Genomic DNA, 15,000 nt, shown 5'->3' on the forward strand with positions numbered 1-15,000 from the left:
GGAGACAGAAGGTGAATTGGGAATGTTTTTTTTTCTTTTTTTTTTTAGAGGAGAGGTCAGTTGTTGGTCACGGTTGAGTTCTTCGCACCTCAGCTGGTCCTTTCTCTCTCTCTCTCTCTCTCTCTCTCTCTCTCTCTCTCTCTCTCTCTCTCTCTCTCTCTCTCTCTCTCTCATGGTACTATACAAAAATACATTAACGTTTGTAAGTACACAGGGATACACACACACACACACACACACACACACACACACACATTCACGCAACAGCTGCATGACCTCTGAACGTGCCGCAGTATAACGAGGTCAATGAACGTGTGTACAATACCATCTGGTTAAGCTCACGTTCACGTATGTGTATAAAAGTATGTATGTATGTATGTATGTATGTATAATTATGTACTGTATACCTAAGCACGTGTAAATAATGTGCTAGTGTGTATGCAGTGAGGTAATGGTGTGTGTGTGTGTGTGTGTGTGTGTGTGTGTGTGTGTGTGTGTGTGTGTGTGTGTGTGTGTGTGTGTGTGTGTGTGTGTGTGTGTACGAGAATGCAACGACATCATCATTTTACTGTGACATCATTATAATAAAAAAGATAGATCAACAATACGTAAACCAAACCAACCGCGCTGCACATGCTGAGATAAACATGCAAACATATAAAATAAATACATACATCTACATCACAAAGGAACCTTCACGCTTTGATATAAACTGACAGTGTACATAAACTTTCAATATTTACAATTAAAATCTGACACCATCTAAATACACTCCTACATAATTGTTTAAACTGACTTCTTTAATTTCGATCTTATCATCAATTTCCTTCTATGATCTTAAAACAATATTGGTGGCATTGTCTTTTTAATTTTCATCAATATTTTCGTTACACATGCCGCAAGGGGTAATTAATTTCGTCAGTGAACAGCAATACACGAGAAATGAAGGAAAGAAGAAAAATGCACAATCAAATATGAGGTAAGCATGAAATCAATCTCAATAATTAATACGTGGAAATGCATACCCACCATGAGAGAGAGAGAGAGAGAGAGAGAGAGAGAGAGAGAGAGAGAGAGAGAGAGAGAGAGAGAGAGAGAGAGAGAGAGAGATTCCTGGGTTTACCACACAAAATTTTTCTTGGCCTTCAAATAATCTAAGGAACTAGTTTTCTTTTAATAAAAAATAACCTTCATGTGGAATGTAGCAAGTTAACTAGGTGTATTTTTCCTCTTTCCTTCATTTATCTCCATGTAAGATAATGGCAAGGAGTAGGAGGAGCACAAATAATTCAAGTATCTAATATTTAGTAAGTGCTTATAACCTATTTTCCCCGTACTGCTTCTGATTTGTCAGTACTTAATTGTTTACAACTATGAGTAAAACAAACTATTACTATTATTGTTATTACTACTCGTCCTCCTCCTCCTTGTCATCCTCCTGCTCAGCATCATCCTCAATCTCAATACTCACCAAGCTCCTCCACCAGCCGCAGCATCACGCCGCCAATGTGAAGGTCACTCTTCACCCGCAGCACCCGCTCCACCTGCAAGTCCGTCACCTGGACGTGCAAGTCCCACGACCCGTCCCCGACCAAACGCCCATCGGACATCATCTTGCCGGCTCACTCTGTCCACGTCTCACCACTAGTAAGCACCACAACACCACAACACCACAGGCACTTCTGTCACTACTATTACTGCTCACTGGTCAACGTTCCCGACCTGCCTGTGGCTCCACCCGCATTATCTCTGGTCCGTTTTAGTGGTGGTGGTGGCGGCACTCGGCAGCACTTAGGCTGTGGAGGGAAGGAGGGCGCTGGTATTCAGTGCCTGGCTACAAAACGCGACCAGTCTACAAGGGCATGGATACACGCGGGCATCAGCTGTCAATGTGTTTACACTGACAAAAAAAAAAAAAAAAAACGAGCATCCGCTGTCAAATTTGTAATGGCAAAAAATACCCTCAGTCAGATGCCATCCCAACGCAACAGTCTGACAGGCGTGACAGGCCTCCTAAGTAAGCTATATTGGACACACATAGTAAACAACTGGATACAAACGTCATTTCTTTGTTCCAATTGTTGCAGGTGACGTTAGTAACATGACAATAGTACAATGGTAACAGCTGGCTACACGAATTTTCGATGAACCACAATCTACCAATATGGAGATATATCTTTACTAAATAAATCTGATAACTCTTCTAGACAAAATCAGAAAAAGCAAAGCAGTACATTTTAAATCACAATACATAAAAAAATCCAATTAACAACTCATTCAAAACAGAAATTAACACTACAGAAATTAATAAATAAGATTTTAATTACCCCACATCCTGCCATGTAAAAAAAAAAAAAAATCGCATGACCACTTCAGAATAGCATCAGTCAGCACAGCGCATCAGCATCACAGACTTAAGGTGGGGGTGGAGCATCACAGCTTATGAGGGAGAGAGCATCATGCTGGCACTGCGGGGGATGAGCGGGGGGAGGAAGGATGATTGAGGGCAGCATTCTCAGCCTTCAATACGTGGAATGGTGGTGATGGTGGTGGTGATGAAGAGGTGCCCTTGGCCAAAGGAGATAATAGGAAAATAAGAGAGAATATGAAAGTTTGGGATGATGAAGAAGAGTAAAGATGTAAATTAATAAAAAAAAATGGACACATGAAACTTAGACATTTCAGAGAGAGAGAGAGAGAGAGAGAGAGAGAGAGAGAGAGAGAGAGAGAGAGAGAGAAATTATCCACTATACCACTAACACCTCCACCACCACATCCCTCCCTCCTCCCCTCTCCCTCTAGCCCGGTTCATCGCCACTCCTCTCACTGCAGCACACAGCTCTAGGCGCCTTAATAACACTGTGGGGCAGCTGCGGGCATGGGGCACGGCAGGGCGAGGCGGGGCAATAGACTCAAGAGGAGTATTGCAGCCTGTAGTAAAAATCCCTCCCCGTCGCCTCCACACATTCCACATGATGTCTTAGCGTCACTGCCTCACTGTTTTAGTCCGGAATCGCTTCAACAGAGGCTCGAATGCCAGGGTAGAATTAAAATTAATGGGTATGAGAGGTGATATTACACGCGGTGGTACACACGATCCTCCCCACTCGATGGTCACCGTCATACTGTCCGTCAATGTTGCCAGTTCGCGCCAGCTGATGAAGACTAAAAATTTTATCTTTTTAACAGCACATCACCAATTGTGTTTATCTTTCGTTTTAATTCCATTTTAATTCCTCGTATTTTTAAGAATTCATGTAGCATGATTTCTGTTTTTTTTTCTATAATTTTCGCTGCACATAAATGTTTGCCTTATGTCACGTCCGCTCTCTGCTATCTTGGCGCTAATGTGCTAAATAGGTAAACTATTGAAATCAATTAAATATGCTAGACAATATGAGTTTATATCCAATATCTTGTGCTATAAATGTTGCTTGAGCTGTATAGTGAATAAATGTAAACGAAGATAGACGCTCATATAAATTAGCGTATTGAGCAATATGTAGCGCATCACGTCCACATTTCATCATACTTTCCGTGCCGGCATCTTTCATAACAGACTTATATGATGCATAAAAAGTAAACATATGTATACCCTAACAATACAAAGAGTCAATAAAAAAACGACCCTAAACAAATATGAACAGACCTTTATGAGTAATAAGGAAATAATCACATTCAAATTATCGACAGCCAGCTATCTAATCGACCAAAAGTCATGCATGGATAATAAAATTAAGCAGATGTACCCAAACAGTATATACCACCGATGAAAAGAGGTATCTAATCAGGGTAAAAGTCGTAATGCTAATGTTACGTGAATGGCAGCAGTAGTCGTCTGTCCTGTTGTTGTGGCGGTGAGGCTGCGAGTACCTCCGCCTGTTTTTATACCCAATATCTCATCACCGCAATGGCTGAGGAGATTGATGCCTCGCAGGAAGATGGAGATGACTACTACACATTCCTTAATATCGCCAGAAACGTGAGTACGGAGAAGAAAAGTGTGTAATTGTTAGAAAGATATAATGCTGCACCCGGCTGTCTACTTCTCTGTCCACCTCCTTTGCTTTTTTTTTTGCTTGGACTCGTAATGGGGACGTGCAGTGCCTCTTGACCCGCCCTGCCCCTTCTTCCTTCTTCAGCTCCTCTAGCTTAGTCAGTGATGTGAATGTTTAATTGTGTGCGCAGTTCTATTTCTTCACTCGATTAGCCGAATGAGATTAGTGGTTAGTAATTTCTCAATTTAATTTCTTAATTGGGCGTAGTAGAGGGTTATGCATTATGTGCAGGCGTTGTGCTTAGGATTCAAAGGACAAGGGATAGGATTATTGTGTTGGATAGTACAAAGAGTAAGAATTTGGATTAGGGAAAAGGAGATTTGCATTGGGATTAAGCCGGTAATGACTGATGATCCTACTTCATTGTGTCAAGAGTACTGTTGTTAACTTATGACATGAGGGATAATTTCCCCTCCTGGATGTTGTAAGGAAAGAATGAGGATTTCAATTTGTTAACATTTTATGAATATGGTTCATAAAGCTGTCAATCAAACATTATTACATCACCCTGTTGTTGTTTGAGTTTTGCCAGTGGCTGATGAGGATAACAGTAATTTGCTCTTCCCACCCACACTTGCAGCATAACCTCAAGGTTCATCAATTGCAATGATTGTGATAAATTTATTCAAGCAGGACCAGAAATTATCATAATTCATATTACTTTCATCACATTTCAGGCAACAGATGATGAGATCAACAATGCATACCGCCGCCTGAGTCGCCTATACCACCCTGACAAGCACATAGACCCAGAGCGCAAGGTAGAGGCCGAACTTCTCTTCAGCAAGACAAAGCGTGCCTATGAAGGTCAGTCCATCATCTGAATCTCTGTCTTTTCTTAATTTTTCATGTTATCATGTACCAGATTTCTCTGGTCTAGCTCAAAAGATCAGCTGATTTTGATCTGGATGTTGCACAGCACTATCCATAATTAAGGAATTAAATCAAATTCTAAAATGACAATAATTTGTGATGAAATTAATCACATTCCCAGTCATGCAACATAACTGCACTGATCAGGCAGATAGATGTATTATGAGATTAAATGTTGGGATTCTTTTATGGAAGCTGGAAAATAGATATACTGTTGTTTAATGCTATCAATACCTTAACAACAGTATTTTTTTTATTAATAACAAACTTTATGCCATCAAATTTTTTTAGCCACTGTACCATTGACCTTTTTCATGGACGCAACCCTTCCTAGATAATAATATACAGTTGTGTTTCAGTGCTGAGTGATGGACATATGCGGGCAATTTATGACAATCTGGGAACAGCTGGGCTGGAGACGCAAGGGTGGGAAGTTGTTCAGCGGACCAAAACACCTCACGAAATTAGGGAAGAGTATGAAAGGCTGGCACGGTAAGTGTCTCAGCCATCATTGTGCTGGAAGAGTTTTAGTACTGTGTGCATCTGTTTAGAAGATAAGATGGAGATGGTTATGCAAATTGAAAAGCTTCTATTGGAGGAGGCAGTAGGCACCTGCTGAAACAATAATTACTCCCAGTGTGATCTAAAGCACTGGATCAGGGGGTGCCGTGAACTTATCATTAAACCCAGCTGTGACCTCACTGAATGTTTCCCTTTGTGTCTCACAACACAAGGGAGCAGTCACAGCCTGCCCTCTAAAGACAGCTCTCTTCCTCCACACAAAACTACAAGCATCTAATAACACACACACCCTTCACTCAAAAATTCAAAATTATCATGGCAACTCCTACACCAGCATTGGAGTCCCTGTCTGGGGAGGGGACCACAAATGCCCCTAGGTCAGACTGCTCTTCTGATAATGACCCTAAGTGTTTTGACACCCCCTCAACTTTTTCTTCATTAACTTCTGGAACATTCGCGGTCTGAGATCTAATTTTCACTATGTAGAACACCACCTCTCCTCTTCTAAACCTCATCTTCTTTTCCTCACTAAAACTCAGGTGTCTGAGGCAACTGACAGTAGCTCCTTTTCTGTTCCCTCCTACTTCCTCTATCCTTATTTTCAATCCAAAGCTGGATGTTGCGTTTATGTGCACAACGGCTTAACCTGCTCTTGTGCCCACGCTCTTGAATCTTCTGAGTTCTCCACCATCTGGCTACGACTACAGAGTCACTCTCAAACTAAATTTATTTGTGTTGTGTGCCTCTCACCTAACTCCTCTGACTATAAGAAATTCTTTGACTACTTAACTTCCAAAGTGGAGCACATTCTGACTTTCTTCCCTTTTGCAGAGATCTCCATTCTTGGAGACTTCAATTTTCACCACCAGCTTTGGCTTGGCAACAAAAATAGTCAACAAAATGTAAAAAGTAAAAAAAGTTAAAAGTAATAATAATGGTCATGAAATAGTGTAGCTACAGCACAAACCATCAGATATGAGTTCTGAATTCTTGCAACCCTTACCTCACAGGGACCAAGAGGAGAGACGGCTGCAGCAACGCACCAACCCCAAGAGTACAGTCACCATGACTGTCAATGCCACTGACCTCTTCTCCCTGTATGATGAGGAGTCCCCTTTCTTGGACCTCAGGTAATGGCTGCATGTGGGAGGGTGTGACACTGGCATGCTTGCCTGGGGTGAGAAGATAAAGAGATTATACAAGACTATATTATAGAAATAGTTTGGTTTTAGTGTAAGATTGTATGAAAGCTTTATCTTAGTAAGATACAATATAGTTTAGATAAAAGGGGTTGCATGTATTAATGAAAACAGTTTTGATAAACTTTTAGTTTTTGTTTTTTGTGAGATGGTGATAAAAACACATCTTGTTTTTCTTTTATTTTCAGAGATCTGTTTGGGTTACCACACATTGAGATTAGTGGCATGAGTCTGAGTCAGAGCATTGAAGCACCCTTGACCACCAAAGACACAGCCATTCTTTCAGGTTGGTGCACAAATTTATCTTGAGAAAACTTTCAATTGTCTGATGAATTATATTCATTAATTGTGTGCATGTTAATATCCTTTATGTACCATGTTAAATTATTTTGGCAGGAAATCTCGCATCTCACAATGGTAATGGCAATGGAGGCATCAACTGCTCTGTCCGAAGAATTACGTCAGACAGGGGATGGGGAGAGCTGGAAGTTGGGGCAGGGAATGGGCTCACCATAGCCACTAAGGGTTTTAGGAATTTCTCACAAGGCATGTTTGGAAATGGTTCCATACACACGCACTTCACCCCAAATGGCCTTCGTATTGGTTCAGTCATAAGTAAGTCTTGTTTTCGTTTGTCTTGTGATGTGTGTGTGCTTGATAAACTTGGCATGTAATAGACACACATTTTGATGATCAGTTAAGAATCTATACTCAACTTTTATTTGGGTTTGAGTGGCAAACTACCAGCATTTTATTTATTTATTTTTCTTAGGTATTCCAATTTTTTTCCTATCAGTATTTGTCAATGTAATTTCAAAATATAGATAAAAATAAACTTTCCATCACACATGCATCATCAGCAAGTTCCTGACCATCACCATATTTTGGCAGTGGCTGTGCATAAAGATAATTGATGTAGAGAAGCAAATACACTTAGAAATTAAAAATCACTGAATGTTCACTGCCTCAAGTACAATTCATTTAGCATAAAGTGTTTCTCTAGCTATGGCCAACCAGCTGGACAAACAGACAGTTGGCTACTTGACATGGAAGGCTGGAATGCAGAGTGGTATGAACACAATGATCATCCGTGACACCCCTTCCTATCACCTGGTCTTCTCAGCCTATATTGGCATCCCACACACCTATGCTGCCCTGTCCTATACCCATAAGATGCCAGACCATGACACCAAGGTCAAACTGACTGGAAAGTGAGTGTTATATTTCGTGTTACTCTCAAATCTGCATGTTTTTCTAAAGACTTTATCTGTGTGTGCAGTGTTTATTTAATGCTGAATAAGTTGGTCACTGCCAAAGAGTCTCAACTTTTTCTCTTCATACAATCTTGTTTCTGCACTTCATTTTCTTTTCTTATTTTTATTCCATCTGTGGATAGTTTTATGAAAAATCAGTAGTGACATGTAGCAATAAATACAAAAAAAATGTTGTGCTGAAAAGTGCATATGAAATTACAGTAATGTATGTACATGCTGTTTTCCTAAAGAGCGGGCACTTTTGGAGCAATTCTGGAGTATGGCGCAGAGAAGAAGATCTCCCAGAATAGCTCCATTGCAGCATCAATAGCACTTGGCGTCCCCACTGGTGTTCACCTTAAAATTAAGTGAGTTTTTTTCAATGACCAGTCATGAGTTAGGTGAATGGAATGTTAGAGTGTATGAAAGGTAAAATTCAAGGAATGAGAGAATGATGCCTTGTGCTCAAAAAGAGATTTTCTTTCTAATTTTATAGAAGAAACTCAGACGCAGATAGATAAATTTAAGCCATGAATATTGATAGCCAATAACCAGTATCATGAATGGAAATGGATTATCTATGTTATGATTAGAAATAAGCTTATCAGATACAATATGCCCTTCACAAACACCATGGTCCTGCAGGTTACATCGAGCCTCACAAACATACAGCACCATCTTCTTGCTGTGTGAAGAGATTCTCCCAGCCCCTGTAATCTATGGAACCTTAGTTCCTCTTGTGTCTTGGATGGCCCTCCAGAAGCTTATTATTCAGCCGTACCTCCGACAACAGAAGCAAGCAGAGCTACTTAAGCAGAGGGAAGCTAACAGAACAAGGTCTGTATGCCAGTCAGCTGGTGTTGGTTTTTCTGTTTTTATTACTTTTGTCCAAAAGATAATGATATTCAATGAAAGTTAAAATTTTTATCTATACATTTGTCACTAGAGATTTACTTTATAATTATTCATTTTCCTCCTTCCATATTTGTCTGTACAGGAAATAGGCTAATGTCCTCTCACCTTATGTTGTCAGAAGTTAAAATGGAAATCAAAATTAATGGTGTTGGGAAAGCACAGCTTTCCCCAAACCAGAACCTTGTTCTGATAATTCGTACCCATCATGGTATCTTTGTCCTTAATGGCAAAGATGTAAGCTATGATTTGCTGGACTGACCTGTTTTTTCCTCTGTCCTTAGGTTATTAGAGAAGAGACGTGAAGCACTTGCAGCTGTGGAGCTCATGAGGGAGACAGTCAGGAGAATTGTGGATCAGGAGGAAGCTCGAAAGGGCCTTGTTATCTTGCAGTGAGTTGCATTTATTTTTCCTCATCATACTGACATTTTGAATCTTGTTTGAAGTTATGATAATGTTTTAATATTTAAAGAATTTATTGAATCTTTATCTACCAAACTTTCCATCTCATCTCCTAGAGCGTCCTATGGTCAACTGGTGGTGGAGGGGAAAGATGATCTTGCTCCCCCCCCTGAAGTTGTGGATGTAACCATTCCTCTTCAGTGTCTGGTCAAGGATTCTAAACTCATTTTACAAGAATCATCTAAAGTGAGTAACTTTCATCAACACATACAAGAATTTATGGATATTGTACTGATAGATCTTGAACACATCAAAAAAAGTGAAAAAAGAATCATAAAGTACTATGTAGTTATAAATTCTTTCCTGTATTTTTATATTTTCTTTCACAAATATCCTTAATTTTACCACATAAGATAGAGGTGGAGTATTGATTATGGGGAACCTTTTGCAGAGGTGCTTTAATGACTCTCTTGATGTCTGTTACAGTGCTCACTGCCGGGCTTCTACGACCCTTGCCCAGGCGAGGACAAAAACTTGCGGGTGCGTTACCTCTTCCATGCTGTTACTCATGAGGTCACAATTGCAGACACTGAGTCACTACGAATACCCAAGCAATGTAAGTATGGTTGTTAGTTTGATCTGATGAAGTTGTTACCGTGTGGTATTTCATCACTGACCAGGTAATAAGATGTTATCCCTTGTGGAGTACACTGTGTTTTATATTCTTTTATTGATGGATTCAACAGCTTGTTTCTTGTAGATCACTCCTAAAGAATAGCCATGGTAGATATGCCAGTTTTTCCTTCTCGATACATGGCGACACTTACTTCTTTTCTTTGTAGTTTATGCTACTCAAGCAAATCTTGGTACAATGAATATATACTTGGTGTTTACATTATTTTCTTAATGAAGAAGCATTTTCACATATTAATTTGTCTTATATCTTCCAGCACATCGCCTGGAGACATAATGATGATCATTGGCATCTGTACATAGAAGAAATTGTTGTCCTGTTTTATTGTACATAATATTTACTTTGTACAAATTTGTAAACATAAATTTTATTGACAAGACTTGTCCAGGCTGGTAATCTGGATGTAATGCTGGGCAGCTTCAAGCACAAATGTCATTGTGAACATCAGTAATGGTTGTACCTTGTGAGAAGTTGGTCCATTTCACTCAAGAACACTATTGGGCCATTCCTGTAATACATATTATGAAGAATACAAACATGCACATCATTCCATAGTAAAATCTTAGGGAAGAAAGGATATACTACATAAGTTTTTTATTATTATTATTTCTGAAAGCTTATAAATTCAATGACCAGAATAAGCAATTACTCTTGGAGCTTGATAGTGCTATGATGACAGCATATATACACATACACAAAACATTTTATATAGGCAAGTTAGCGGCAATGAATGCTGTAACTGATGCTGTGTATGAAGGGAATGGACACCAAGATGAATTGGTGTGCTTGATAGTGAAGTAGGTGTTGCATGATCAAGATTATTGCTTAGTAACAAAAACAAGAAATAATATCAATTCCCAACATCACTCATTTTTGTGCAATGTAGAATGCCTGCTTCAGATCTGGTATCAGGATGATTAAATCACCATGCAACTGTTGTTCAATATTAAAGATCACCAGCTGTAAAAAAAATGCTTGTTTGTAAGGTGCATCAGGCCATGCTTCAGACTAGTCATTGAAGTAGTCTCTGAGTAATATTGTCCAGCTGTGCAGTCTCATGTTGCTGCAAAAATTATTAGAAAAAGAATCAAAAACTACTGCTTTGACTGACCTCAAGACTGGCCTCCTATATTTTTTGACACACCAACTTTAAGGTTTGTAGTCTGTTATTAAATGCCGTGTGATATATTTTGATACCAGAGATCTTTGCAAGGTTTATTTTATTTGTCTTTCTCCTTTTCCACCACAAATACTATGTGATGGCATTTGAAAGAGGTTATTTGAGAGGAAAAAGTCTTGAAAAGAGATTGGATATGGGTGAACTCTGGTTTTCAGCAGGATAGTCATATGTGTTGCTGATAGTTGCTCCTTGCCTAGCTGCATCTACTTCATTTTCAGGCACTGCATAATGAACTTGAGGACTTAACAGTTTAATGGGCCAATGATAATGAATAATGAAAATAAAAAGATTTTTCCAGCTTCAATAGTGCTGGTAGGTGAATGGAATAAAGAATTGTGAAAGATATTAAAGCATTTGCTGTTTCCTATTGAGCAATAATTTTCTATTATGTGTAAAAAAATATAAACTATCATAGATTAAATTTACAAAGCTAAGTGTAAAATTGCACATAAACTGAATTTGGATAAATACTACAAATACTAATTTGTTGAAAATTTGCAATGGGATGCTCAAGTTAAAGCATTTAATGTGGTGGTATGGATAGTAAAACAAGTGTTCCCAGTTTGTCTGGATAAACAATCCAAAACCATGAATAGTGTGTAGTCTGGCTGTCTTCTGGAAAGCAAATTCCTAAGTATGCAGTAAAGTAAAGTTTGGACCCTGCTGACACTTGTTATAAATAAATGAAGCCAAAACAATATAATACAGTGGCTTTCTGGTCACTCATTGCAACCACCGCACACTGGTTCACACAGCAAGAAACTATTTCAATCCACAACTTTCTATCATGGGCGGGAGGGATTTTGCTGCATGAGCTCTACACTAGATGGTAAAGTCAGTGGCATCCAGTGGATCTAGTAAGATTAAACTTTTTTTTGAGCCATATTTTGAGTTGGCAGTTAATATTCCTTATATGAAAATTTACAGTTTGATGTAGGAACTGCATTAGATTTTCAGGTAAATCATATACATATATACTTAACCTATACTCACTCAATATTCAGGGAACTCTAAGAAATATAAAAGTTATCCTCTGTTAATGAAAACAAAATATCTAGCAAAGCAGACACAGCCTGCTTCTACAATTAAATAACTACATAATGGAATATCACACAATAAGACCATCCTCAAAAACAAAATAAAAAACTCTAATTTCCAAATAAGAAGATGGCTTTTCATTACAAAATATCACATATTATTGTCATTGCTAGGGAGGTGGAGGAGCTGATGCCTCACAAAGGTTTGGTGAGGAGGCTGCAGCCTCACACAGATGCTGCAACACAGGGTCTCGGTGGAGCTCTGCCACAAGGTTGCCAAGCAGCACATGGACATCAGCCAAACAGTGCCCAGGGTCTTCCAAAAACTGTGAAGGTATAAAGTAAATTCTCAGTGCAGCAAATCTTGGAAGCAAGGCCATATCACTACAGTTAGTAAAATCATAAGTATTTCCATCTATCTATCCTTTTTACATGTTATGTCTGCATGCTAAATATAAACATATGAAGCTAGAGAAAGTATGAATATCTTAGTCAGTACCTGGACAGCTTGACCAATAGGGTGTATGAGAGTGGCATAGGCTGAGTTTGTGGTAAGAGCTCGCAGTTGGTTCAGAGTACAAGTCTCTGCTCCACCACTACTCTGTAGGCCATCAACATCACTAAAAGAGAGAAATTGAGGAACAAATTATGAGAATCTGCAATTATCATCTTCATAAATCTACCTCTGTGCACTAAACTAAAGTGCACAACTAAACTAAACAGAAGTGCAAAGAAACTTCAAAACTAAACAGAAGTATAAAGAAACTTCAAAGGAAAATATAAGCATTAACTTTGTGAGTCCTGTAACCCAACTGTAGCCTTCCCTGTAAACCTGGATCTGTCCTGCTTACCTGTGAGCCTGCAGTGGGTGGGTTCGGAACACACCTTCTTGAGGCATCTGTAGCTTCAAGAAGGTTGCCACAGCACGACATATAAGACGAAACTTAAGGGACATTGGTGACTGGCGGCCCAGACCTATTGCAGCCAGAATGCCAGTGGTGCAGTGGTCCTCAGCCCATACGGCCAGGTGGGCAATGAGACCCTGACAGTGTTGCCAAACTGACTCTATAGTTGACTTGTCATGAAGCAGTTTTGTTATTAGCTTAAGGACTTCACTAATTATAAGTATCAGGCCCACCTCCATCTCTGCACTGCAAGGAGCAAGATGAGGGGATGATTCAGTAACAAGATATCTCCATCAAAAATGTATTTTTCTTTCCATACATAGGTATAAGTAAAAACTATTGATGACTCAAAAGAATACAGCACAGTAAGTAAAGAGAGATTATGAAATATACAAGGAATACTTTCAACATGCAGTGTATAAAATATTTTTCACACATAACACCTTTAATATATTATTACATAGAGTAAGTCCTCCAAATAAAAGCTCACCTTAATACTAGTGTTGGCAGCATATCACATAGAGAGGTGAGTAGGAAGAAGGTATCACTAGTGAGGCTCTGCTGCTGCTGCTGCCGCCACCGTGTGTGGGCATATATCACCAGCAGATGTCCTTCCTGAAACACAAACACACACTTTAATAATCACCATCATTATAATTTTGTTAAGCTATCCTTATTTCCCTTAACAGGCTTGGACTACATGTGTTTAGAGCAAGTGTATCTGATGTGGATACACTGTTTTAACTACTATCTCATTTTCTTTCTCTTGCCCATCTTCTTACAAGCTTTTTAACGTGAATGGATTTTATTCTACAATTTATTTGATAACATCAATATGTTACAATTTGTTTGTTCATTTCATTAAGATTACATGGTCACATTATCAATCTCTCATATCAACATGTGACCAGACCCTGCAATGCTATAAATGATAATGAGAGCAGATAGGTTATGAACTCACCTGACCAGCTAAGGAAAGCATGGCAGCTGGGTTGGTGAGGGGAAAAGAGAGGAGAGACAGCACACGAGGCCAGGTCACTTCCCCTTCCCAGCCACACCACTCTACATGGAAAGAGAATGCACATTACACACAACACATGCATGTTATAATAATTTATGTAGGCAACAACACATCATATTAATGAAATGCAATGTAATATGCTACTACTTTCACGATGAAGTTACATACTGTATTTGATGGCTCATAAGATACACCTTTTCTCCAAAAAAGTCTCAGGAAATGAGCCTGCATCCTATGAAGCCAAGGTTCAGCATTGAGGCAGTGGTTGGTGATAAGTCTAAAATCAAACCCCAGATATCTTTGCACATGTAAACAGTGATGATTGGTACTACACCACAAAACTACTCTTTCTTTCAAGGTAATATATAATAGGTCATACTTAATGGTAATTCACATAGAATGACACCTGTCAGGAAGAATTTGCCCAAGTGATCATGCACCAAGCATTGCATGTACCAAAACGAACAAGTGGTCAGTTATGCGCCTAACCCAGCGACATGGGCAAGCTTCACTGCGTTCTTTACAGTGTGATGCCATTACTCCTTGAGGTAAGACACATTTTCATACAATTAAAATTGCACCTATCTTTTAGCATTCTTATGAACAAACTTTATTACCCCTGTAGTCTCTCAAAGTCACTGCCGACGTCATATGCCACGTACAAGTTTACATCTCGCAACAGGATTGGTCATAGGCTACTAGCAAATATTAAAGTTTTTAAATGCAAAACATTGGGATCTAATAATGATCTAAATGCATGTGAGAGTCTTCAAATGTCAGGTGAAATCCTTCACTTCATATTCAGAACTTAAATCCGCTCATTTATTTATTTTTTTCATTTCAATGTCTGCCAAAACTGGTGCATCTTATGAGCCATCAAATACAGTAAGTATAAAAAAATGGACAATGAGTAGAAGCTCTGTATGTTAAAAGAAAGATTGGAG

General features: G+C 39.0%; 3 protein-coding genes across 3 annotated transcripts in view; 1 reads left to right on the plus strand and 2 right to left on the minus strand.

The window, feature by feature from the left end:
- Positions 1-1,900, minus strand: part of LOC135107936 (unc-112-related protein-like) — a 45,206-nt gene extending 43,306 nt beyond the window's left edge. Inside the window, 1 exon segment of the mRNA XM_064018382.1 lies at positions 1,472-1,900. Within this exon segment, the coding sequence (XP_063874452.1) occupies positions 1,472-1,613 (142 nt within the window). The 5' untranslated portion in view covers positions 1,614-1,900.
- A 1,913-nt stretch (positions 1,901-3,813) lies between these two features.
- On the plus strand, positions 3,814-11,443 carry LOC135107938 (dnaJ homolog subfamily C member 11-like). The gene is made up of 13 exons (XM_064018384.1): positions 3,814-3,982; positions 4,736-4,865; positions 5,291-5,423; positions 6,464-6,583; positions 6,841-6,938; positions 7,049-7,267; positions 7,656-7,863; positions 8,157-8,273; positions 8,551-8,742; positions 9,102-9,209; positions 9,336-9,465; positions 9,706-9,835; positions 10,170-11,443. The coding sequence occupies exons 1-13, from the start codon at positions 3,911-3,913 to the stop codon at positions 10,187-10,189; spliced, it is 1,677 nt and encodes a 558-aa protein (XP_063874454.1). The 5' UTR covers positions 3,814-3,910; the 3' UTR covers positions 10,190-11,443.
- The window catches only part of LOC135107937 (ectopic P granules protein 5 homolog), a 31,329-nt gene continuing 26,828 nt past the window's right edge, over positions 10,500-15,000 (minus strand). The window contains exons 37-41 of the mRNA XM_064018383.1: positions 13,997-14,097; positions 13,526-13,650; positions 12,982-13,281; positions 12,630-12,750; positions 10,500-12,456 (exon numbers count right to left, since the gene is read on the minus strand). Coding sequence (XP_063874453.1) covers positions 12,301-12,456; positions 12,630-12,750; positions 12,982-13,281; positions 13,526-13,650; positions 13,997-14,097 — 803 coding nt within the window. The 3' untranslated portion in view covers positions 10,500-12,300. The remainder of the gene's footprint in view (positions 12,457-12,629; positions 12,751-12,981; positions 13,282-13,525; positions 13,651-13,996; positions 14,098-15,000) is intronic.

The sequence above is a fragment of the Scylla paramamosain genome, chromosome 16 (genome assembly GCF_035594125.1).
Source record: "Scylla paramamosain isolate STU-SP2022 chromosome 16, ASM3559412v1, whole genome shotgun sequence".
Taxonomy (NCBI): Eukaryota; Metazoa; Arthropoda; class Malacostraca; order Decapoda; family Portunidae; genus Scylla; species Scylla paramamosain.